Source organism: Carcharhinus amblyrhynchos, chromosome 1 (genome assembly GCF_965287045.1).
Source record: "Carcharhinus amblyrhynchos chromosome 1, sCarAmb.v2.hapA, whole genome shotgun sequence".
NCBI lineage: Eukaryota > Metazoa > Chordata > Chondrichthyes > Carcharhiniformes > Carcharhinidae > Carcharhinus > Carcharhinus amblyrhynchos.
This window is the reverse complement of record NC_137324.1, coordinates 41,038,935-41,066,073: the sequence shown is the minus strand read 5'-3', so window position 1 is coordinate 41,066,073 and position 27,139 is coordinate 41,038,935. Positions and strand designations below refer to the sequence as shown.

General features: G+C 40.6%; 1 protein-coding gene across 7 annotated transcripts in view; it reads left to right on the top strand.

Moving 5' to 3' along the window:
• Positions 1-27,139, top strand: part of celf4 (CUGBP, Elav-like family member 4) — a 1,183,497-nt gene that overhangs the window by 1,115,981 nt on the left and 40,377 nt on the right. For all 7 annotated transcript variants that reach the window (XM_080215459.1, XM_080215370.1, XM_080215109.1 and 4 more), the window contains 3 exons: positions 1,703-1,783; positions 8,516-8,659; positions 26,480-26,645. In XM_080215459.1, coding sequence (XP_080071585.1) covers positions 1,703-1,783; positions 8,516-8,659; positions 26,480-26,607 — 353 coding nt within the window. In that variant the 3' untranslated portion in view covers positions 26,608-26,645. The remainder of the gene's footprint in view (positions 1-1,702; positions 1,784-8,515; positions 8,660-26,479; positions 26,646-27,139) is intronic.

Sequence of the window (27,139 nt, the reverse complement as noted above, 5' to 3'; positions counted from 1 at the left end):
AAAGCATAATCACTTTGTAGGGAATTAAAAAGCAAACTCAAATATTAATAATTAAATAAATCTGTAACACAATAACATATTCAACAGACAAGGGAAGATCTTTAGGGACATCTAGCCCACCTACCCATAGTATTCCTTTGCTGCATTGCTAATCACCTTAAACCTCATTTGTTGGCAAACGTCTATCCTTTTCCTTCTTGAAACCAAATTGCAATTTATTTTTCCACCAACTGGGCTGGTAATCTGTTCAATATACTTCGCACATGGGAAAAGATAAAGATAGATCTGGGGAAGGATGGTGTGGCCTGAATTTTCACAGATGGGGAGAGCCTCTGGTTTAGCCAAAATGGCGCTAGAACCCCAATTCCAGAAATGGCCTTCTGAACCCATTTTCACCATGAGGGATCAGACCGAGGTTTGTAGTCTACACATCCATGGTTCATGGAGGCAAATGCACAAGTAAAAGTAGAGTTGGCTTTGAACAGATCCAATTTTCACTCCACAAGTTATAAATTTACCAGAAATCTTTGGAGAGGAAATGTACTTTCATGGATAGGTCCAGGGAGTTCTTTCCTCCCTAGAGACACTGTCAGACCTGCTGAGATTTTCTCGCATTTTCTGTTTTTGTTTCAGATTCCAGCATCCACAGTATTTTGCTTTTATCTTAAGCTAATGAGGGATTTGACTGGATAGATTCTAAAAGAATGTTTCCGCATTATGGGACTAACTAGAACCAGAGGGTCTCCCATTTAAGACAGAGATTAGGAGAATTTCTTCTCTCAGAGGATCATAAGTCTGTGGACCTCTCTTTCCCAGAGAATGTTGGAGGCAGAGAAGTCTTTGGATATTTTTAACGCTGAATTAAGTAGATTCTTGATTGACAAGGGAGTCAAAGGAGGGTAGGAAGGAACATGGAGTTCAGATGACAGTAAATCAGCCATGATCATACTGAATGGTGGAGAAAACTCAAAGGTCCAAATGGTCTGTGGTGTGCTGATAATTCATATGGTCGTATATTTAATGAAAGTTAAAGTTATCCACAGAAATTTAATGGGAATAGAAAGACAGACTTTTTCCAAACCAACTGTAAAGGATCACAGATAACAACATTGATTGTACAATATTTGGGTGACTCTTTCATTTAAGTTTTACAACAACCATAATGTTAGCCTTCTGACCTTTAATGATTATAACTTTTTCACATGAGGCAATATTGTCATATTGAAATGTCACTGCCCATTGCCATTTATTTTGAATTGATTTCCATTATCTTAGTGGAAAAGTTACAACATTGGTCAAATATAGAGGAAATTTTAATGAGATAGGTTTGGAATTTATTAGCAAGGGACTTGCTTGAATATTATACGATAGCAATGTTTGTGCTTTGGAGATTTATCAAGATCTTGCCTTGTAACTATCAACCTGGCTCAGCTGCCAAATATTTTGGCTGAGGTCAAAAAATTTCCATGTGAATACTGAAGTCGGAGAAAACTAGTTATGTCCTCACCTACTGCAACAATCTGACAAATCAGCAAGGATGATTATCATTCCCTTTTAAATCACAAGATTATGTAAAATGGTAACTTTTGAATAAAATGATTAACGTGAGTGACCATTTCTTCCAACGCAGCTTTGCACTAATTTGTAACGTAAAATGAAGCTACGCAATATACTGACAAAGAATACCATCTCTGCATTACAGCTGCCTATCCTGCTGCCTATGGCCAGATTAGTCAAGCCTTTCCACAACCACCTCCAATGATACCCCAGCAACAGAGAGAAGGTAAGTTATTCACTATGTTCACAACATAAAATAGAGAAACAGCCCCGATGTTCCATGGACTCAAGGAATATGGAATTTATTCCATGATCATCATAATTCATGATAAAATACACTATCAGTGGAATGCCAAAATCATAGAACAAAGTGGAATAAAATTGTTCATATATGACTAAGAAGCTTGAATGCACTTTTAAAGGATTTTTAATGGTTATTTTATACAAGTATAAAACTGGAATAGAGGAAATAGTTTATTCTGTGACATACATAGTTACTTTGAAAAGCTTTAGTTGGGTGAATTGAGATAATAGATCATTGCCTGATATGGTTAATCAAAGTAGGATTATATAAGCTTGTAAATCCCAGTCTGTGCACCATTTAATGACTGATTATGCTACTAAAAAAAGAGATTTGCAGTTATGAGTCACCTTATCGCTTAGAGACATCTAAAAGCACTTTGGAGTTCTGTGACTGGTGTAATGCACAGGAGATGAATAATTATTGAATTATCATTGCAGTGCTAGTTGCAGGAGGAATGTTGGCCAGGACATGAATAGAATTCAGTGATTCTCTTCAAATAATGCTGTGTCCCATTTCCACCTGAAAGAGAATGGCAGTTTATACTGTAAGAGAAGAGAATACTGATTGGTCGGCAAGTGGACTCTGGTTGGTCAGGGTATTGCCATGGAGAATGCACCAGTTGATGCTAACTTGCAGTTAATTCTACCAACACATCTACTGACTAATCAACACTCTATTCTTATAGGGTATAAATTGCCATCCCCTTTTCATTGGTTTTCTTGCAAATTATCCTGTATAGTGCAACATGAAAAGCTTTGACCAAAAAAGCCTCTTTTTTTAAGCAATTCTTATTATTCTGTGTAATAACACCTCATTGTCCAATCATCTACAATGGGAATTAGCCCTTTTGTGGATCCTGAGATAGTACTAATGAATAGTACTGATGTTTGCTCTGCACCACATATAATACATTTCTGAGTTATAAGAACATAAGAACATAAGAAATAGGAGCAGGAGTAGGCCATCTAGCCCTTCGAGCCTGCCCCGCCATTCAATAAGATCATGGCTGATCTGTCGTGGCTCAGTTCCACTTTCCCGCCCTCTCCCCATAACCCTTAATCCCCTCACTTACCAAGAACCCATCAACCCGCTTCTTAAAAATATTTAGCGAGGCAGCCTCCACCACTTCAACGGGCAGAGAATTCCAGAGATTCACCACCCTTTGAGTGAAGAAGTTCCTCCTCAACTCCGTTCTAAACCGCCTCCCCTTTATCTTGAGGCTGTGCCCCCGAGTCCTACTGTCTTTTTTGAGCGGGAAGAGTCTCTCCACCTCTATCCTATCCATCCCATTCATCATCTTATACGTCTCAATGAGATCTCCCCTCATTCTTCTAAACTCTAACGAGTACAAGCCTAGTTTATTCAGCCTCTCCTCATAGCTCAATCCCCTCAACTCCAGTATCAGCCTAGTAAACCTCCTCTGCACTCCCTCCAGGGCCAAAATATCCTTGCGCAGATGCGGCGCCCAAAACTGCACACAGTACTCCAGCTGCGGCCTCACCAATGCCCTATACAGCTGCAGCAAGACCTCCCTACTTTTATATTCAATCCCCCTCGCTATGAAGGCCAGCATCCCATTCGCCTTCCTGACCACCTGCTGCACCTGCAAGCTGGGTTTTTGCGACTCATGCACAAGGACCCCGAGGTCCCTCTGCACCGTCGCCTGCTGCAGTTTTTCGCCACGTAAGTAATAGTCCTTCCTACCATTCTTCCTACCAAAGTGGACCACCTCACACTTGCCAACATTAAATTCCATTTGCCATTTCCTGGCCCATTCGCCCAGCCTATCCAGATCCTTCTGCAGACTCTCCACACCCTCCGCACAATTTGCCTTTCCCCCAATCTTGGTGTCATCAGCAAATTTCGACACCCTGCACTCGGTTCCCTCCTCCAGATCATCTATATGTGGACCTACTAATGATGTGCAGAATGCAGGCCAGTGCCTATTTTAATTACTTAGAAGAATTTGACTTACCATTCCCCCTTTCCACCAAATCACCCCTCATAACCTAGCACTACACTTCTTTCCATGACTTTTATTAACTTCATCACTGGGAGTCTGATACTTTACTTAAAAATGTTTGAAAGCCATTTAGAAATTGCTGGAAAAAGCACAGAAGGTTAATCAGCGTCTGTTTTGAAGAAAGACGATCATGAAGAAGGATCTGACCCACAGTTTCCAGCTAATTTAGCTTTTCAGCCTCAATACTTGTAATAGCCTAGGAAAAGCACATAAATGAGCACACTGTACTTGTAAGCTTTGGCAATAATATCCATTCTTAATGTTTAGACACATTACTATTATTGACTATGGTAGCTCTAGTCCTCAATATGTCAAGAAAGATTGAGATTAGTGAATGTGTTTAGCACCATGCCCAAACTGCAACTCCTGGCATCCCTTAAGATTTACACATCAATTGTAAAGAAGGTCAGAGCTTCACCTTGTGCTGCAACTTAATTAGGTTTCAAATAGTACAACAATGACTGCACTTCAGAGGTACTTCATTGGCTGTGAAGTGTTTTGTAATATCATGAGGTTGTGAAAGGTGCTATACAAATGCAATTCTTTATTTTGGTGTATTAAAAACTCAGTTTATTGTTGAGTTTTCCTAAAGTTCATCCTGAAACAATTTTGTGGGAAATGGTGAATCTGGTACAGAATGTCAATGTGCTATGACATATATTAAACACATAAGGGCTCAGGCACGAGTCCAGTAAATGACATTGAAGATATTGGCAGACAATTACATATATGTTTTTAATCTTTGTTTGTATAGAAATGTCACAGCGACTGCTATCTTAAGTGTAAAGCTATTTTAGCATTAGCAATTCATGTTTGGCAAGTATAATAACATATTAACCAGGGGAATACTGGTTAGCAAATATTCATTAGGACTCAATTTAATATTAAGAGGAGGAAATACTGTGCTCCTATCAATGAAATGACGCCAAGCTTAATACGTTTTAATGAAGTGCAAATGGGCTGCTGTCAGCTCCAAGATGGGCTTGTTTGTTTCAAGTTTTGTCAGTAATGTGAACGAGTAAATGCGACTAATGCGAATAATCTGAAGAATCACTATGAAAACTTCACTGCTCAATGCAATGGAAGACTTCATTAATTCTGAAATTTAAAAAAATTCAGTCTTGTCAGGTACAATTGAAAACATTTAGCGCAGCAAATTGTACAACATTACTTAGCATGAATCCACCTTTCTCAATTCATTCATATTGTACTCAACTGGAAACATCCAACTGCTCAGTGAAACAATCACTTTTCATTAGTAAAGCTTGCAGTACTGGGTAAACAAAGTGGTTCAAACTCAGAGGTCTCATCCATTTTAAAGTAAACCGGGTGAAACATGTGGAGCTCAAGACCACAAAATCCCTTTTGCTGTCATGTTCGTTAAGGAACCTGAAGCAGGCTTGTGAGAACGGAGACTCACACTGGCCTTGAGAAAATAAGCTCTAAAACTCCCTCTCTAATGCATTCCGTTCCTCCATCTCCCCCATCCGCCCATTCTATCTTCTTTAAAGTGGGCTGTCTTCCTGACCAAGAACCGGTTCTGGTATCTCCTTACTTGGCTCAGTGTTGAATTTTGTCTTAAAATACTCCTGTAAAGTGCCTTGGGACATTTTGCTTAGCTCAAAGCACAACGTAAATACAAATTATTGCTGTTGACAGAATTTCAGCTTTGTATTTCCCCTTACTCACTTGTCAATACCCTTGCCAATTTTCCTATCTCTCAAATCACCAACAAAAGACCATTTATAAATGATATGTAACAGCCATGATCTCAGTTAGGCTGCTGGTTGCCCTCAGCTTCCCTGGGCTGAAAGATGTCTTGTTCCTGATCACCGTACAGTGACTCCGTTTGTGAATCTATTTACAAACGGAGTCAATTGTACTTGAAACTTCCTTCTGCTCCCTAACAGACATTCTGCATTTTGCATTCCAGCTGTGATGAAGGGTCATCCTGCTTCGAAAGATTGGCTCTATTCTCTCTCTGCAGGTGTTGTCAGACATGCTGAAATTTTCCAGCATTTTCTGTTTTTGTTTCTGCAGTCCAACTGACTAGCATTCTGACCTCTTCATCAGAATAGACAGACAGGGCCATTCCCACTGAGGAATCCTCCTGAGATTAGCAGCAAAAAGAAAACTGGATGGTCGTGGCATATGTTCATAAGAATCTAAACCAGCAATGAGATCCCAGTTGACATATTGCAGACTCACTGTTCTTACATGTGATACTACTATCACAGCTGATTCCCTGGAATGCTTGGTGTTTCATTCACACAGATATCCTTTAGAAACTGCTTCCTGGAGAACATTGCAGAATAGTTTGCAAGGTCAACCCATCTACAAGTTAGAATAGACCAAATGTTCCACTTAATATCAATAAGAGGCAAGCGGGAGCGTATAGATTTTCTTTTGTTAGAAATGGTCATTGTCTGGCACTGGCATGGTGCAAATTTTACTTGCTACTAACCCAAGCCTGAAGGTTAGCTTGCTGCCCACACACATGGTCAGCTTCAGTATCTGAGTAATTGCAAATTGTACTGAATGCTGTGCATTTGTCAATGAACATCCCCACTTCTGACCTTATTATGGAGGGAAAGTCATTGATGAAAGTAGCTGAAGATGGTTGAGCCCAGGACACTGTCCTGTAGGAAATACTGTGCTCCTATCAATGAAATGACGCCAAGCTTAATACCTTTTGTCAGTAATGTGACATCGAGGGCTCAAATCATTGGCTTCCAACAATCATAACCATCTTCCTTTGTGCTAGGTGTGACTCCAGTCAATGGAGAGCTTCCCTCCTGATTCCTGTTGGCAGTAGATACAGTAAGATGCCTTGATGTGACATTCAAAACTAATGTCACTTTGATTGAAAGGCAGTCACCCTCACCTTGTCCATATATGGATTGAGGCTGTAATGGGGTTGAGAGCTAACTGGCTCTGGTAGAACCCACACTGAGCATCTATGAGTAGATTATTGGTGAATAAGTGCTGATAACCAACGGAGCAGTAATTGGTTAGAATTGATTTTTCCTTTTTTTTTATACCTGGTTAATTTTTTACTTTGAGCAGCTTGATTAGAGGTGTGGAAAGTCCTGCAGGACCACACTGGGATGTTTTCAGGGCCCATAGCATTTGTTGCATCGACTGCACTTAGCCATTTGTTGATGAAGCACAATGAGTGAATGGAACAGGCTAAAGATTGGCTTCTGTGACTCAAGACACTACAGCGGGGAACTGAAATTGTTCATCCATTCAGAAAGTGTGCCGAAAGGCAGTTGAGAATGTGTCAGCCTTATCTTTAGCATCCAAATGCCAAGCATGAGTTTTTTTTCCAAAGTAACATTTATTGTTATAATTTCATAAACATTGCACAAAATTACAACAGTGTCTTCCAGATGATCAAGTTATAGAAACTTATGGTGCCATTCGGCCCAGGCAGTCTGCGCCGATCAGAATCCCACCCAAGTCCTACCTCCATGACCCTACGCATTTACCCAAACTAATCCTCTGGCACTAAGAGGCAATTTAGCATGGCCAATCCACCTAACCAGCACATCTTTGGGCCGTAGGAGGAAACCGGAGCACCCGGAGGAAACCCATGCAGACATGGGGAGAATGTGCAAACTCCACACAGGCAGTGACCCAAGCTTGAATTCGAATCCAGGTCCCTGGTGCTGTGAGGCAGCAGTGCTAACCACTGTGCTACCGTGTCGCCCTAATGATGGTCATTCTTTTGTAACCCTTTTTTTAAGTGTTTGTTCAAATGATTCTGGCACAAATCCATGTACATCAGTAGTGGTATCAATGTCCTTGACTGGAAGATTTGTTCTTTACAGCCTTTTTACCTCTTGTAGAACAAGATGGCCGTGATAGCTGAACTCGGCCATAATTCCCAATAAGCAAAGGTATAGGGTTTCATTAATGCCCACCATTCTACAGTTGTGGGACCAGCCATCATTTCTTCACTGCTTCAGTCCCAAGAAGAAGTCTCACAACACAGGTTAAAGTCCAATATGTTTATTTGGAATTACGAGCTTTCTCACAACCTGGTGTCATGAGACTTCTTACAGTGCCCACTCCAGTCCAACACCAGCATCTCCACATCAGTCCCAAGAAGCTCACCAACTCCTTACACCGGTCTAACTGAGAATGGGGAGGCTCAAGGAGTCTCTTCTTCCAATTAATTACTTAATTGTCAACCATGATTCACGACTGGATGTGGCAGCCAATAAGCTTTCCTCTGCATCAAATCCATGCTTTTTGTGAGAGGGCTTAATGTGGAAATGGGTGCAAACTAGAAAAAAAAGATAGATTGAAAGGCAAACGCTATAAGATACCCCTGACATTCAGTTCATCTCCTACCCATCTCTCATTTTCTTAGCTGAAATGTCAACATTTTGATACAATAAATAGGCCACCAAAGATGTCCTTTTCAGGTAGTTTTTTTTGATATTTACCATTTTGTATAAGGCATAGGAATTGGCACACATCATCAGGTCAGTAGTTGTGAACTTTAATGTGTTTGTGCATGCTTCCATCAAGCAGGTTTGTAAAACTGAATTGCTTATTTTAATATCTTCCATTTCTGTGCCACATTTCAATTATTTCAATGTAGTGCAATCCTTTCTCTGCAGGTCCAGAGGGTTGCAATCTTTTTATCTATCACCTTCCTCAGGAGTTTGGAGATGCTGAGCTCATGCAAATGTTCCTGCCTTTCGGTAATGTCATCTCATCAAAAGTGTTTGTGGACCGAGCGACAAACCAAAGTAAATGCTTTGGTGGGTACAGATAAAAAAAAGTTCAATTGCTATTCTGTGAGAAATGATTTTAAAAACTAGATTTTATGTCAATACACTGAAATAGTTGTGTCTAAACAATGAGTCATTGCAAATTATGAAGGATTCTGCTCTTCTGTAGATTAACCTTTAACCTTTCCCCTCAGCAAACCCAGCTATGGGGTTAACTACCAGTTTATTTTGCTGAGTGAAAAGGATTGGATTATATTCAACATCAAAATATTCTTGCTTTGCTTTTAGATTACCAAAACATCTTGTACGTAGATATATAGAATACTGTGTATCCTTGAATGGAACAAGGTCCCTGAATACTTTTTATACAAATAGTTGAGGGTTATAACTGAACAATTAGACAAAACACCATGAACAATCTTCTGACTGAAAAACTGCTTTGGAACAAGCACAAATCTTGACATGTAGCTTTCAAGAACAAACCAAAGCATGGGCTTCTCCCCACTTGGGTCTGGATTACAACAGCTCTTGTGTTTTTTTTATTTATTCCATTTACTGTTTTCCAAAAGTGACGTGAAAGCTTGTAGCTGAGCCATTTCCTTTTGCTATTGATCTGAAAAGGGAATCGTAATTTCCATTCGAATTCCGCACAGATTTGGCTGGAGGCAATTAAGAAAAGAAAGTTACCTCTTCAAGAAATGGTCTGAATGGTTCAGGCTTGATGTTGGTGTCATGCCATTGACTTTTCTTATTTTTAATGTGGTTGCTCCATATTTGTATTAACCTCAAAATATGGGAAATTAATAGACCCAAAATAAACAGATTTGCCACATTAGACAGTTGAAAGAGATTAAGGTCATGTTGCCACTAGAATGTCTTTTGCGCCCAACAACTCTTTATGCATTAGTCTTATTCTTTCTTGTGGTATTTTTGTCAAACAAATTTATTAATTACACCTGAGACAAATGTCTGTTCTGTAAAATACAGTCAGTTGGTTGTATTCAAGGAAATCAGATGTATATTGATTAAATTAACCTGTATACAGTGGAACTCAAATTTAGGACACTTAAAAGACGCAATAGTTCTGACGGTGATTCCAAATGAATGACTTAAAATAATGTTTGAAACAAGAAGATTCTGAACAGGATCAAAGGCTGTAAGTGGGTCCCACTGTAAACACCTCGACCAATTTAATGACCTAATTAATGAACATCGAGTACATTTGTAGCCTTGTAGAATGACCTACTATGCTGTGTAAACATATTTAATGCAGAGAGGAATATAAATAAAAGATAACATCAAAATATTTCATAATTTATAATGTTTCATTAAAGTCAAAAGTGCTAAGCGTAGCATGTTGAGTAGTTGAAATCTAAAAAAAAAATCAGTACTCCATGGTTTCCTTCACGTTTCAAGTTGTATGTTTGTTAAACTGAGGAACAGAGATTTTCAAATTGTGTTTTACTGTAATATGGGATTTTCAACACTTTTTTTTGTATATCGTCCTATGGTACACATGTCGCTAATAAAAAAAATACAAAGAACTAAAGTCATTTCCAACAAATTAAATGTTCTATTGGTGTGTGCTGCGAACATATGTAACCAAAGATCAAACATAATATCTGGCTTATGTGGCATTTTAAAACTTTATTTGGTGGTCATTGCCATTATTCTCAAGAGAAGTCCTTCAGAGGTTTTTCATCCTGTGGCATTCAATGGGCTGTTGGTCTTCCCTGCTCATAAAAGTAAAGTGGTAATGCGCTGTCACCAAAGTGTGATATTGTCAATTTTTTTTCCTGCTTTTTTTTTCAGTTTGCAAAATAGGTACAATAATTCACACGTGGCTTGTACTTTACCAGTACATCTGACTGTTATTCTCCATGGGTTCCCCTAAAGGACAGAACAATATTTTCAAACCCTTTAAGGACTTCAATTAGATTGTTGCAATTGGTTCAAAATATAAAGAAAAATTGATCACATTATGAATAAGCAATGAGATCCTATCCAATTCTCCATTTTGTAACATACATGGACTCAGTGTCATGATGTTGCATTTGTTGGAAAGGTATTTTTCAAATTAAGAGATTCTTTTTCTGGTTCTCAAAGGATTAACGTAGGATTCCAAATCAATGTCTGACATTTATATTGTCTAAGAAACATGGAGTGCAGTTTGAATGCATAACTTAATTACAAATGGTTAGAATAAAGGCTAAAAATTTCATATCAGCTGGATATTATGTTTATCTTGAAGGGGTGTGCAGTGACTTAACCTCAAATCTGACTGACTAACACACAGTAGTTTCCCTGGCACTTTTTATTTAGGGCGTTCAGTTCTGCTGCAAGTGTTTCTTTACGTTTTGTTAAGGTTATATGGATGTGACCTATAACACACATTTTTAAATCATTGGCTTTCAGATGTAGGTCACTGGGCCCCAAGGGGATCCCAGAGGGCTTTGAAGGTCATCAGATTGCAGTCCATCTGCTATCAGGTTCTGTATTCCTTTGCATTTGCCGCCATGCCAGCTTAGTGCTTCTGTTGATGTGGACTAATAGAAAATGTTTCCAGCAGTGATGGCGCAGAGCAGCTAGCAAAATCCTTCAGATGTTGGATACAAAGGGCTCTTCCTGGGAGTATGTCAGAGTTTGCAATTGGACCTCAAATAGTTTGAGATCCCCACTAAGGCAAAGACTTCTTTCACCTGTGTATTAATAGATCTGAGAAGATGAGTCGGTAAAAAAGAAACTTCTAGCCGGAGAGTAAAGACGGTGTAAAATTGGTATTTCTAAACAAACATGGTCACAATGTTCTGAGTTTGATATTGGTAAAAGAGCAGAGTTAAATTAGGTTCACTATTCCAATATTGAACAAAAATTTGGACCTCATACTTTAATCAATGTGAGTTTCCTGTGTCAATGTAGGACCTTTGCAATCTGATATTATAACCATTAACAAATACGTTACATCACTGTCTATTTTGGAGTTATGAACATTACCACTTATGAGATTTAAAATCTTGGAATATATGACTCCATTAGGGATTTCTGCCTACTCCCAGTTTTGCCGATTATTTTACTTTAATAATCTACCAATCCCTATCCTCTCTTTTCCATGTTGCAATAAATGGGAAAAACCACCAACGGGAGCCTACACTCAAACACTTTAATCAATCTCACATAAATTGATCTGCGGTTGAAAAGAAAGCTGTTGTTTCTGTGGAAGATGTTAACAAATACATAAGAACATAAGAAGTAGGAGCAGGAGTAGGCCATCTAGCCCTTCGAGCCTGCCCCGCCATTCAATAAGATCATGGCTAATCTGAAGTGGATCAGTTCCACTTTCCTGCTTTCTCATTGAAATACATTTCAATGGAGGGAGTATTGCCAATTGCACCAACCTGGTAGAGCAGTGGCTTAGTTACGGCTAAAGCAAGTTGTACCACAACATAGAAACTAGAAGCAGGAGAAGGCTGCTTGGTCCTTCGAGCCTGCTCTGCCATTCATCTTGATCATGGCTGATCATCGAATTCAATATCCTGATTCCCTCCTTCCTCCCATATCCCTTGATCCCTTTATCCTCAAGAGCTATATCTAATTTCTTCTTGAAATCAGACAATGTTTTGGCCTCAACTACAGTCTGAGGTAGTGAATCCCACACATTCATCACTCTCTGGGTGAAGAAATTTCTCCTCACCTCAGTTCTGAAAGGTTTACCCCTTATCCTCAAAGTGTGACGCCTCCACCATTGGGAACCTTCTTTCTGAATCTACCCTGTCTAACCCTGTTACAATTTTATAAGTGTCTATGAGATCCTCTCTCACTCTTCTAAACTCCAGTAAATACAATCCTAACTGACTTAATCTCTCCTCATGTGACAGACCTGCCATCCCAGGAATCAGCATGGCAAACCTTCGCCATACTCCCTCTATAGCAAGGACATCCTTCCTCAGATAACAACACCAAAACTGCACACAATACTCCAGGTATGGTCTCACCAATACCCTCTATGATTGCAGCAAAACATCCCTATCCTTATACTCCAATCCTCTCACTAAAAGGCCAACATACAATTTGCCTTCTTTACTGCCTGCTGTACCTGCGTGCTTACTTTCAGTGACTAATGCACGAGGACTCCAGGCTCTCACTGAGTATCCACCTCTCTCAATTTACACCCATTCAAGTAATAATCTGTCTTCCTGTTATTGCAAAGTGGATAACTTCACATTTATCCACATTATACTGCTTCAGCCATCAGTACTTATATCACAATTATTGAGATGTCAGTATGTGGATCACTCTCATATTCACTATATTTATTAATGATCTAAATTAGGGGATAGAAAGCCGCATCCCCAAATTTGCTGATTACACAAAGAGAGACGGCATTGTAAGCAGTGTAGATAGAAACATAAAATTACTGAGAAGTACTGATAGATTGAAAAAATGCACAAAACTAGAAAATGAACTTTGAAGTAGGCAAATGTAAGGTCACCCACTTTGGAGCTGAAAAGCATCGAAAAGAGTACTTACTAAATGATGAAAAGATGGAAATACTGGAGGTCCGAAGAGACTTGGGGAGTCAATTTTCATAGACGATTAAAATGTCAAAAATTGGAATAGGAAATAAAAAGAGCTAATTAAACATTAGCCTTTATAGCTCGAGGATTGGGATAGATAGGGATAGAAAACAAAACAAAGCCCTGGGTGGACTATATCTGCTGTTGTGGGTGCACCTTTGTGTGGATTTATCAGCATTATATCTGGACTCCAAGGTTTAAAATATAAGGAAAAGATTACACAAACAATGCTTGTATTTAAAAAAAGGGTTGATTGATCAAAGATTTCAAGCTATTAAGAGGGTCAATAGAGAGAAACTATTTCAGCTGGGGAATCTAGGACGGGTGCGGGGGGACGGCGGGGGGGGCCATAGTCTAAAAGTTAGAGTTAAACCATAGAGGAGCAAAGTTGGGGAACACTTTGACACACTGGAACTCTCTTTTGCTGACAGCAGTTGACACAAGATTAACGGTGGGATTTTCTGCTGTGCTCACCCCAAAATTGGAAATCCCCGCTCAAGTCAATGGATCTTTGCATGGCCCACCCCCCACCCGCTACGATTCCCATGGCGGGTGGGACAGGAAAATTCCCTCCTAAGTGTTAATTTTAGGTTGGAGATTTATAGGTCTTTGTGAACCAAAAGTATTAAGAGATGTGAGGCAAAGGCAGTTGTATGAAATAAATTTGGCTATTTGCCATGATCTCATAGAATGGTGGAAGCGGTTTGAGTGGCTGAATGGCCTAGTCCTGTTATTATGTTTCTGAGACAGTGGGGTTGATATAGATTCTATTAATGAAGGCAAAAAAGTTCCTTACAAAATCCAAACAAAAAACTATTCCACATATTGTCTTATGTTATCAAAATAATGGAATTAGACACCAATTACTAATAATTAACAACCACATAGATTTATATCTTGAGATATATTTACACAATAACATTTCAATATTAATAGTTACAAGAATTAAGAATAAAAACATGCAAAGAGGAAGAGCTCTGGCGATAGTCCTAAAATCGTTTTTCATATTGACGATTGACAGGAAGTTCTATTCAGATAAACCCAAAAAATATTTTGGACAAAATCCAAATGTGATAGGAAACAAGAAGGAACTGGTTGTTGGACTGTCATTTCTCTCTCATCTCTGACCCCCAATCTCAATTCACTTTTGTCCTTTGTATTGACATTATGATGATCAGACTATAACCAAACACTCTTCCTGAGCATGATCTTTTCATGCTTCTACCTCCTCCTGACATTTGTGCCGTGTTGAAATCAGGACTTGTCTCACTTCGCTTTGCTGTAATTAGTTCTGTCCTGGGAGCTGAAACCTATAGAAATTTTACCTCCTAATTGCTGTATCCAAAATTATCCTCTCTTTTCCTTTACTCTGTCTCACCTTCAGTGCTGTCCTGTAATGCAGGCCTTGCAGTTTCAGTTTCTCAATGTCCTCACTTCTCCACGTATTAGTTATAGCCTTCAACACTTTGCAGTTCATATAGAAGGAGCAACAAAGGAACCCACTGAGAATTACAGGCATATAGAACAGCAGCTAATGGTTATTCTGGGACATCAATCTAAATTACTTTGGTGGAAAATATATGGCCTTAGCATTGAATATTGACTGCAAGGAATATCAGTTTTAATAGAACTGTGTAGCCACACCTACACCCATTCAAACTCTACACTGCCAACATTTACCTTTTCCCTGCTACTTGTTCCACTATATTGCTTTTTCAACAGAACCACAAAAGCAATATAGGAAGTACGGGAACAAGGTACTGTGTGCACAGGGCTATTTCCAGTATTCTGCATAAAGGAACTTCTTCCAATTGTCTCTTGAACCAATTTATGTGGCCTGTTCCATTCTGGCCTTCCATGGTAAGTTTCCCACAAGTCTATTGTACTTGATGTAAAAAAGCTCAACCTAACTCCCTATAATTTTCTAATTCTTAATGTGCACCTTTTTAACCTGGGGTGGCCCGGTGGCACAGTGGTTAGCACTGCTGCTTCACGGTGCCAGGGACTTGGGTTCAATTCCCGGCTTGGGTAACTATGCGTAGTTTGCATGTTCTGTGTGGGTTTCTTCTGGGTGTTCCGGTTTCTTCCCACAGTCAGAAAGATGTGTTGGTTAGGTGCATTGACCTGAACGGGCACTGGAGTGTGGTAACTAAGGGAATTTTACAGTAACTTCATTGCAGTGTTAATATAAGCCTTACTTGTGACTAATAAATGAAATAAAACATATGGTGCTTGACCCCCCTTTGCCATAATGAACAATATATTTGGATCTATTTTGTCAGTTCTCCTAATAATCCTGCCAGAGCTTGAGTAAATCACCTTTAAGTTTATTTTCCAGAGACAGCATAGCTTTATCCTATTAATTAAATTCTTAATAACTGCAGTCCTCTTTGTTTGTTGCTCCTGAAAGGTTATGTGTGGCTGAGCCCATGGGACTGCTGGCCAATGTTTGATAGATGAACGATATATTCTCTTGCTTGTTTTAAAGGGAACTTGTCAGAGCCTTATGTGTTGGCAGTGCAATGTGGAAATTATGACATATCCTTCTGTAATCAAAGAAGTCCAAAATAGGAGTGATTTTAACCGAACCAAGTAGCAGGAAACTAATGGGACCTGAACATGTTGCACAGAGGCCAATTTCCATTGATGTCAGGTCATGTGTGATCCAAAACAGGTGGCCAATTGGATCCCATCAGTTTCCTCATGACAGAAAATGATGAACAAACTTAGCAGTTCTGGTAGCCGATGTAAATCTACTCCCAAGATGTGTAGGTTAGGGGGACTAGTGGGAGAAATCTCTGAGGTTATGGGGATAGGGCGGGGTTGGGTCTTGTGGGGGAGTCGATGCAGGCTCAATGGGTTGAATGGCCTCCTTCTGCACTGTAGGGATTCTATGATTAAATGACCCATCTACAGACCTGTTCTGTAGCACGGTCATTTAGATCCAAAGCACTGGGTATGATTTTACCGGCCGTCATGTCCCACAGCTGCTGCAAACGAAGATGGAGAAAACCTCCGTTCACTGCAGTGAGACCAGAGAATCTCGTGGCATGAAGATTCCACCTGTTAACTCTGTTTCTGTCCAGAGATGCTGCCAGACCTGTTGAGTTTATTCAACCATTTCTGTTTTTTATTTCAGACTCCCAGCCCGTAGTATTTTGCTTTTATTAGTTTCTTCATCACACTTTTCGGCTAAAATTACAACACCACATGCCTCTTCCCTGTCAGTTAAGCATGTTGGGAGAGGCACAATAATAACTTGGAGCCACAAATAGATGGGGAGGAGAGGTTCTGCTGCACGGAGTGGCAGGACTTATTATAATTTGTTTCACCAGGCCTCCAACCTGACTGCCAGGCTAACTGCCTGTTAGACTGGAAGGCAGCCTGGCTGGCTGGAGGGTAACGGGGAAGATCGATGTTATGGGAAGGTAAACAAAAGGATGGGTCAACCAAGAGGCTCCTATCACTGGATGTTTGAAGGGTAAGATTACTGCAAATGAAGGAAGGACTCCTTCTTTGCCCATAAGCAATGCAATTAAAGCATTAGCTCATATATCTGATCCACCTTGCCTCTTTCCATCTGCTGAAAGTCTCATGATCCAATCCCAGTGTTCAGGTCTTAAAATGAAATTTATGTTAAAATGGAAGCATGCAGCCATCTTAAAAGTTTTAATGACCAGCCCACTGACTACTTGCCCATCAAAAACCCAACCACTTTAAACTGGAGGTCAGGTCAGACACAGGTTGGGGTCAGATTTCCCAATTGGTTTGTCTTTCAATCTTCCACTCATCCTGGGAAGTTAAGAGTCTCCTATCCGACTCTTTAAAAAGGAATCAAGCACTTTTTTTCTCTATCCATGTTTGCTTATGCTAAGTACAATGCTCAGTGCACTGCACTAATACATCAGTGCCTACATTAATGCTACAATATATCATGGTCAATTTTCTGATTTTTGTAAAAGTCATTAAAAACTCATAAAAATAGAAATGTTTGTGCTCATATATTGAAAGAAATTTCATCTGTCTTTTACAATTTTCTTGTCAGTCTTTATTTAATATTACATTTCGCGATAATCCATTTGCAGTAGCTGTGTTTGTCAAGCCTCAAAATGTCAGCTAGATTGATGAAATAGATCAACTTGGTCTCTAATAAACTATAACTATGAGGATAATATAGGGTTAGTGACAAAGATTATTTGTCTTAATAAGTTTTTTGCACATTACCTTTAAATTGTATTTTTTTTAACCAAGTGATTCATAAAAATTTCAGCATGCAAGAATGTCATTTTGTCCATTCTGCTTGTGTCACTGCTTCCTCCTCCAAAAGAACTATTTAGTTAAATCCCAACTCCCTGTTCTTTGTTGATGCTGTTTGATATTTCTTTAAGCACGTATTCCTGCTTAACTCAGCTTCAATTGCCACTTACAGTGATGCATTCTAAATTCCAATAACCCCTTGTACTAGAAGAATTCTTCCAGCCTCCTGCTTTATGCTATCCCTTAATCATTCAAGCAGTGCCAGAAAGGTTTGTGTAACAAATAAACATCACACATCCTCTTGGCAACCAAATGCTATTGTTACAAATTTAAGAAATGGAGATCTCAGTGCAGCTCTTCCAGAGATTTGTAGGCATGGCATAGAATCATAGAAATCCTACAGTGCAGAAAGAGGCCATTTGGCCCATCCAGTCTGCACCAACCTCAATCCCACCCAAGCCCTATTCCTGGATTCCCCACATATTTACCCTGCTAATCCCCCTGACACGAGGGTCAATTTAGCATGGCCAATCTATCTATCTTTGGACTGTGGGAGGAAATTGGAGGACCCGGAGGAAATCCACACAGATGCGGGGGAGAATGTGCAAACTCCACACAGACAGTGACACGAGGCTGGAATTGAACCCGGGTCCCTGGAACTGTGAGGCAGCAGTGTTCACCATTGGAACACTGTGCCACCCCATTTATGAGCCCAAAACGTTTAACTAACCATAATAATCCATTTTCTATCAGAATGGTGTTTTTAATCACTTTGATACTAAAATAATCATGAATAGGAAAGTACAAAAGCTAGAAATCAGAATGTAAAGAGAAATTGGTGGAAGTGCAGAGCAGATGAAATAAATGTTACTATTTTGAAAACTGAGTGGTGACCTCTCTTTTCCTTTTCCAGATGCTGACAGACTTGCTGTGTATTTCCAGAATTTTCTGTTTCTCTTCAGGAATAAACAAGTGGCCGAAGATTACTGCCAGCTTTTATTCTGTTCATGTGTAAAATGCTCTCTCTCTCCATCATTTTAACCAAAATATTTACCCACCAGGTTTAAGGTGTCCTTTAAAATAACGGAACGATTTTTTTAATGAGCTTGTCGAGTATTTATAGCATATCATCGATAACCTTAATTTATATCCTAAGGTCTCTCCAGATTGAAACACAAGATTGAAAGGGTTGGCTATTAGAATTCCAATTAGGAAAAATCATTGCTAGCAATAGGGGGGAGAATAAATTATTTTCATTCATTTTATAAATGTTATTTTAATAAAATACCTTTGTGTTTATTTTTGTATTTTAATCAACAAGATTGATTTAACCTTAAATATATTGCCCTCATTATTGCCTCTGTTAGAGTTCTATTGATTAATAAATTATTCATACATGTCCTTACTGATCAGACCTCACAATGTCAATGTGGAGTAAGAACGTTCCACTCCACACATCCTTTTGCAGTGTGAGTGTAAGCCTATTTGTGGACTAATAAATAAACTTTACTTTTACTTTACAGTGAGATGTGTAGCCACTTAAATAACTGATGTGATCAAAGCTATAAGGTAATGGGGAAATATCACTGGCCAAAGTATGGCAAAGTTTTAGCAAAGAAAAATTTAAGAAAAAATATGGCCAACTTTATTGGAAAAGTCTAGGATGGGGCTACAGTGGAGCCCAAAATCTAAATAGTTCATTATCAGACAGTTCAGCTCATCTTCCATTACCAGTGTATTAAAAATGAGATTTGAGGCCAATTGGCTTTGGTTCATATTTGATTTCTCATCTTTAGATGATGTCCAGAAGTCTTCCCTGCATTGTCATCAGAAATAAGAATTGTGTTATCAGATCTGGTTAATTATTGCTTGACTCTATTGGTGGTGTAATGAACATCCTTTATGTGAAAAGTATTTCATATTAAAAATGTGCAGGGCAGCAAAACAAAAACTTTAGAAAGCAATCCCACACACAGTTTTGAAGGACGTGGTGTGACTTAAAAACAGGTTACAAATGGCTCATTCAACCCCATAGGCGTTTTCAACTTTTTAGCCATTTTATCTGCATTGCCATTCTTTCTTTGGTGTTTGCCATTTAACACTTGCTTGACCAGGTAACAGGATTTGAGAGTAGGGCCATAATTTCTGGCTCCAACACAATTTCCAAGAGTGAATCAGTTTGCAAACATGATGGCAAAATGATCCTATACACAGAGTGAACAATTGCAAATCGTTCCCTCCATGTTAAGATTGATGCACTTTCGGAGCTTTCTTTGCATAGAAAACTGATCTATTTCCAACATCTAGATCTGGCATCCCCCTCAAAAACAAACAGGAAATATAGCCTCGTGGTATTATCGCTAGAATATTAATCCAAAACCTCAGCTAATGTTCAAATCCTGCCACAGCAGATGGTGGAATTTGAATTCAATAAAAAAAATTTGGAATAAGAATGTACTGATGACCATGAAACTATTGTCAATTGTCGGAAAATCCCATCTGGTTCACTCTTGCCCTTTAAAGAAGGAAATCTGTCGTCCTTACCTGGTCTGGCCTATGTGTGACTCCAGAACCACAGCAATGTTGTTGATTCTCAACTACCCTCGGCAACCAGGGATGGGCAATAAATACTGGCCCAGCTAGTGATGCCCATGTCCCATGAATGAATTAAAAAATTCTATTTAGTGTTATCCCAAGATGAGTGAATGTGTTAATTAATCACTCTACAGTTTACAAAAAGTAGTTATTAAAGTAAGTAGAGACCGACAAATTCATTGGTACCATGCCCGTCTTGTACCTAGGCATCCAGTGTTGTGGATGGCACGTACACACATATTATGCAGCGGAAGTATGATGGCCGACATATTGGTGAAGGTTTGAGTGTAGGAACCCGGGCCCAATGTATAGTGACAATAGCCCAGGATTTTCCTGATACTTGCACCACTAGAATGCTGCATCCACAGCTTGGAATTAGTTTTACACGATAAATGTGCCAGGAAATTTTGGCAGGAGTGAGTTATGCCATAACATCATTTCCCAGAACTTTTGCTGCACTCTTCCCGTGATCTGGCTGAAACCAAGCAACACAGATTTTTATAGCTGGACTCTGCACACAGCTTCCACTCCTACACACAAATCAATGGCAATTGCAAATTTCCTTGATTTTGTGCCCACTCTCCTCTTGTAGATATTTAGAGTTGAATTTTAACCTTCTGACCCGCTCACAGCAAGGGTAGGAGCCTAACAGCGCAGCAGGAACCTGGAAATTGCAACACCTCATTTTTTTTTCAGTGAAGTAGCCTTTGTGTTTACATTTGACTTTTGGGCTCCCATTGCAACGGGTTGGCATGATGACAACCTGCATCAGTCTATTTCAGCTCATCTATTTAAAGGCATGATGCAAGGGTTGCCGTTTGATAAGCAGTTTTCAGATTGAGATGGAGACACAATGAAGCAAGGCAATGAGCGTACTTCAGCAATAAACCTTTGGACATGATGCTGTGGGCTATATAGGCCCACAGGAAGGTTCTGTTCCCCACAGCCAGGTGGAAGAAGACTGCCTCCAAAAACAAGCAGATGGATTGGAAATGGCTGAGGAGATCAGCAGCAGTAATGTGGTGCCTCACTCCTGCACACTGCTTGAGTGGGCCAATGTCCTCCTTAGGATAAGCAAGCTGAATGGCATGGCACAGTCAACATATTGTGATGTACATCTAACCCCAACTCCCCTTGTTCTGCCTTCCCAATGCATCTACTGCATGAATGATAGGAATACATCATGCAGATGTAGCTATTCCTCTCTGTCTGGGCACCTTGTCATACCCCCATCTGGCCAGCCACCACTGACATTCACCATCTTATTGCCATGAAAAACCCAACCAAAATTCTCAGGGACTTGTGCCAATGTTATCCTTCCATCCTGTCAAAACATTCCATTTCTTACTCTCATTGCTCACTGCTTTCTCTCCTTGCAAGTGAAGACAGCAAGAACAGCAGGGAGAGGAGGAGAGCCAGAAGTAGTCCTCCAGTCATCTCCACTTTGCCGTCTACACAGGAGGGAAGCACTGGAGGAAGCTGTGTCTCAGCATGCCCGGATGTGACTCTCCCACCTACCCGGTGAGTATTAAATATCATACAACCACATGACATGTAACACTCACTCATGTTGACTTGCCAGCAGGCTATGAAAAATGACAATACGCACAATAACTTTGAATCTTCTCACCTTGTCAGTTCTTAATCACGTCTTTCATCTCCCACAGGTTCCTCGGGAGGTGATTTGGGAGGAAGATGAAGACTGCTCAGAGGTCACTGTCTCTGAGGTTGTGTCCCATCACAGGGTTCCTGCACACTGTCCACCAGCTCAGCTACAAGTGAGCAGGAGCAGATTGTGAGAACAAATATAGCCATGGTGGAGGGGTGACGCAGGAACCTCGAAGCGATCCTCATCTGAGCCTCAGGGGCCATTGATGAAGACGATATTCTGGAGCAGCAGCAAAAATGTTTGCCGTCCTGTCAGCCCTTCTGGCTGCACTGTGCACGATTAGAGAGGGGTTAATCCAGCATAAGTGATGTCTCGGGTTGGTGTCTAGGTGTTGACAGAGAGTGATCACCTGCATGGAGCATCAGGCACGGCAACCATCAGAGTGCATGTTGCCCTCTGCAATGGCCTGTGCACTCAGACTGCCACCTCACTGAAAATTGAGGGAGCTCTCACTTTGAGCAGTCAGCACCTGACAGATGTGTAGGAGAGAACTGTGGGGGACGAGAGGGAAGGTGGAGAAATGGAAGGGCAGACACTGCTCAAGGTGTTGGCACTTCTGCCCCCTTCCTCAGTCACATGCTGCTTTCTGCCACAGCGACTGAGTCTACCCCTGCACAGATGCAGGTGGGACAGTCTTGGGTGAGGCTCTGAGGGGCCTTTCCTGCCTCCAAAACCCAGAGGACTTCCCCCAGGAGTATCTGAGCAGTCAGTGTCAGGATATAAGCAGCCTTCCTGCAGCTCTGCTGAAATGCCTCAAGGGTAACTCTGTGTAACAAAATAGTTGAAGGATTTGTTGGTACAGGAGGGATTTTGCTTGGAGTATGGCACTGTGATACACTGTTACATTTCTGTTCATGTTTATTCATCATAACATTTATTTCACTGCTCCTGTGACCTTCCAAATGGCCTTCTGACCTGTGAAAAAGGGTGGGGCATGAATTCTAAACCAGCAATGAGTGTCTGTGAAAGGAGTGGGTTGTTGATAGTGGGACTGCTGGGGTCTGGGAATGCTTAGTAATGTTCCCTTGAACTTATATTCACTGTCTACAACTGGCATGGTGCACAATCCTTTTAAGATTATAGCAGAGAATGCTTGGAAACATTTCTTGTGTATAGCCCACCGCTGTTCCCATTGTGTCACATTCTGGATTGGCAGCACACCCACACAGCTTAGAGAAAACACCGGCGCCCAGCGGGTTCATATTTGATGTGCCATGTGGCTGCACTGCCACAGTTTAACTGAAGCCTTCCTGCCTCGGACCCTCCGAGGCAGCCCTGGCAGCCCTGTGGGTAGCTACAGATGCCTTCACCACACCTGACTGCACCAGCAGAGATGCAAAGCTGCCGCTCCCTCTCCCTGAAGCTCCATGTGCATGGAGCAGTGGACCACGAGCATTCGTGGACCTCTGGGAGCACTTCATTGCTACATGTGAAAAGTCAGTGATTTCCTAGACCCAAGGGAATCCAGTCAGAATAGCAGTTGCCCATTTTCTGACTGGGCTCATGGGTTGCAAGACGTGCTATAAGTGCCAGCCTTGGTAAACATGGCATCCATTACCTGTGAGATGTACTTGTGGACAGCAGATTGTGAGGTTCAACAAATATCGAGTGGAGACGCTGGAGGGCACAAGAAAGCGTGAAATTAAAATCTGCAATGACCTTGATTGCTTTTGGCAATGTGCACCCATCTGGTCCATGAGGCAGGAGACTGAAAATGTCAGCAACTGTCTGACAGGAAACTTTGAGCCTCTGAAGGTGCTGGTGCTCAGCCATGTCCAGGAAGCTTGTTTTCTAGCAGTTTACCTGTGCTTGGGGGGGGGGGGGGGGGTGGCAGGGATGGAGGTTGGGGTGGTGGTGCGCAGAATCACCTCCTGTGAGCTGTGTGTGCGCACCTCTCCTCCAGCGGACCAGCAGCTTGGTGAGATGAATGCAGATGTTCCTCACCTGAGGTCCGAGGTAGAGGAACGACTCCCGTGTTGATCTGAGAGCTGACAGCCGGGAATTGAACAGGTGTAGGACAGGTCCAAAGCAGTGAAAGCACATTGTCACAACAAAGTCTTGTCAGCAAAAGTCTTTCACCAAAACGGGGAAGGAGGTGTCAGTTCTCAGTAATTACCTGTCATTTTTTCCAGCCAACTCAAATCCCATGCTTTGCTTTCGCTGGTGAGTTCCTGGACAGCCAGACAATCTGTGCATTCTCAGGTAAAGACAGATTTCCTGGCTACAGGAGTAAATGATTAGCACTTTACCTGTTTAAGTTGCCGACACGCCTGCCCCGCAGCGGTTCCCACGTGCTGCAGGACATGCTCAGGTTAAAGGTGAAAGTCACCGGGTTCCACATTTTTAACCTGTCACTCACTCACAAACCTACCCACCTTGACAGGTTAAAACTCCCCTCTTAGACTGCAAAATAATGGCAAGGGAGGGGCATTGAAATTTATGATTTCAACATTTGTAGTTAGGGCCATAGGCCTCATTGAGCTATTCCATTGAGCAGCAGGCATCTTTCAAGTCTCTCCAGGTAGCTGATTAGTTTCCTCTGGCCGTGATGCCAGCACTAGCATTCAGTTGGACCAAGGGAGGAACCCACCCATGAGGGTGGGGACACAAGGGCAGAATGGCAGGGCAGAATGGCAGTTCCCCTCAGTAGTGCTGGGGCCAGAAAGAGCATTTTTTTCTCCTCCTGACTCCATGTTAGGGTAATTTTTGAAGTAAATACTGATCAACATGTTGGCACCTTGCACGAGTGCCTTTAAGAGCCACTTCTAAGGCCACTGCAGAAACTGTGCGCAGCTTGCCCGATGCATGTTCTGCTCAAATTCCAACCAGCTTCCAAGAGGCATTCTCAAACAGACATTCCCGAGCACATGCACAGGACCCAATGCCTCGTAATGACTGCCACCAGGAATGCTTGAATATCACCTGAGCCAGTATGGCAACTTAGAACATTCCAGAAAACTAAGTACAGTTGTCGAGTCTACCCATTCTCAAACATTTTGCAGTAAATGATCAAGTTCAGCCTTACAAAAGGATTTGAAATTTGGAATTCTGTGACTTGGTTCTGTTTAATCAATGTAGGTGAGGGAAGTTATTGGCTGCACTGCTTCTGAAGCCCTTGATTTCTCATTTTGTTGACTGCAGTGCATTCAAATTAATTCTCCGGACAAAAAATTGGAGTAAATTCACAACAAGGAGGTCAGGACATGATGGCACAAGACACACCGTTGCATTGTTCCAGGAAATTGATGTTCTATTTGAGTATCTCTGTGTTGTCTATGCATCATGGCCAGAGGAAATCCATTATTCATTGTAAACCAAATAGCTGAAAGTATGATAAAAATCCTGTCTCATTCTAAACGGGTAATAAAATTAAGATGAAGTGAGAATCTCCATATTAGTTGTACATGCTACCCATTAGTATATCGTACTTTTAATACAGCTACTCAGTGAAGTATCAAACTTAGTTGAAGTTGATTTCTCAATACTTTGCTTGTGTGGAAATTTAATTTCACTCTGTTCTTATTTTAGTATGAATTGTAGTCGGCCAACTAAACAACATGCAAATCCACTTGCACGAAAGAGAACTTTAAACATGAAAAATGAGACAGTGAGTGTCCAGGGTTAGGATTGCTCACAAGGCTATTTGATTCACTATTAATCACCAATAATTCTAATCCTATGTGTTTTGTAATAAACTGTGAAGCAAAGGTCTTCATTTAAAATATAATGTTCCATTAGAATTACAGGCAAGTCTGCAAACAGAAAAGTGGTTGGCTTATGATAACTTTGGCTATCTTGGAAAATGTTTAGTGTTTCCTGCATTCACTTTCCGTAGATTAAAATGACCTTTTTAAATCAGTAAAAGTTACCAAACCTGTTTGCTGGTTAATAGTCAAACTGAACATTTGAATCAAATCTGGGGGGTTATCGAGGGGGAGGAGGTCGCTATAAGAGGATCATATTCCGAACGATTCTCAATTTGTTAGTTCTGTCACCTACTCCTATTTTTAAGTAAGGCCAAGTATTTAGTGGGATTCTGATTTTTGCTCATCCAGTTTGAGCTAAACAAACCTCCTTAAATGCTCTTCATCTCTGCACACCCCGATATAAAGTGATAAGATTTTATATTGCAACCATGTACGGTTGGACCAGATTGATTTCTAATCCCTGAGGCAAGATTTACCATCAAAAACCAAATTAGTCTGCAGCATCTTTCCTCCTCCCGAAATGTTACTTGTCCCTCATTTTGCTTTGTAACCACACTTCCTTCTTCCTTTCTTGCTCCATTACCTTCCTTTGTTGACCAGTCATCCTTAGCTTTCATGGTCAGAAACAATAACTCCCCCCTATCAAATTGCTGCAGCAATAACTTGAACATTTTGCATTTGCACAAAACTTTGATCTCAATTTTTAAATGAGCAACATTGCCTTTCACGAAATTATATTCACTTAGAAGGCACTCAAGCCTTCAAAACAATCAGAAATTAACTTGGTCCAGCCTATATATAAAAAGATTGTGATTGCCAGTCACAAGATTGTTAACATTTGTAAACGTGATATGTTAACCTGTGGGACTTGAACTCTTCAGAACTTAATACTCTTTGGCTTCCCCAGTGAATATTTCCATTTCTTTAAGTGGAAAGAGCAGTCTGGTGAAAACAAAGGGTTAATGCAAGGTGATAATGCAATACAAGCATGAACTGTTGTATTAGTTCTTCCTGGCCCACGAAGTTGTAAAACCAATGTTTTTGGCAGGTTTTGTGAGTTTTGACAATCCTGCCAGTGCCCAGGCTGCCATCCAGGCAATGAATGGTTTTCAGATTGGCATGAAGAGACTTAAAGTACAGCTGAAGAGGCCGAAAGATGCCAACCGCCCTTACTGAACCGTTCCAACTCAACTGAGACTTGAGAGCTATTACAGGTAATTCTCAAACTTTCAAGCTTTGTATAATGGTGTGTATACATTGTGATTTTGTTTTAGCAATTCTGATTGACAATTTAACCTCTGGTGCCTGTTATTTGCATGAATCCGATCTATTCATGACCATCAATTCTAATATTTGACTGAACAATAGTCTTTAAGATTCAAATTCTTTTTAAATTGGATGGCTGTTTACAATGGCCAATCTAAATATCACAGAAATCGAATTCAGTGACAGCCAGTCCTAGATAATGCAGCTAATGCAAACAGGAATGTTCCTGGGAATATTTTCTTAGGTGGTAGTATTTGTTACTACCTTTCGAGCACAGCATTTCTCAGTTGAGGTGATCTGATGAATGGACCAAATCATTTTTATTGAGGTGTCCTCATTAATTGCATTCAGTTGTATTTTGAACCAATTTGGGTTATACGCAACTTATGAACTTAGTTGACACCACATCTGTTTTCCAGGTGCAGTGTGGGCACCTAAGCAT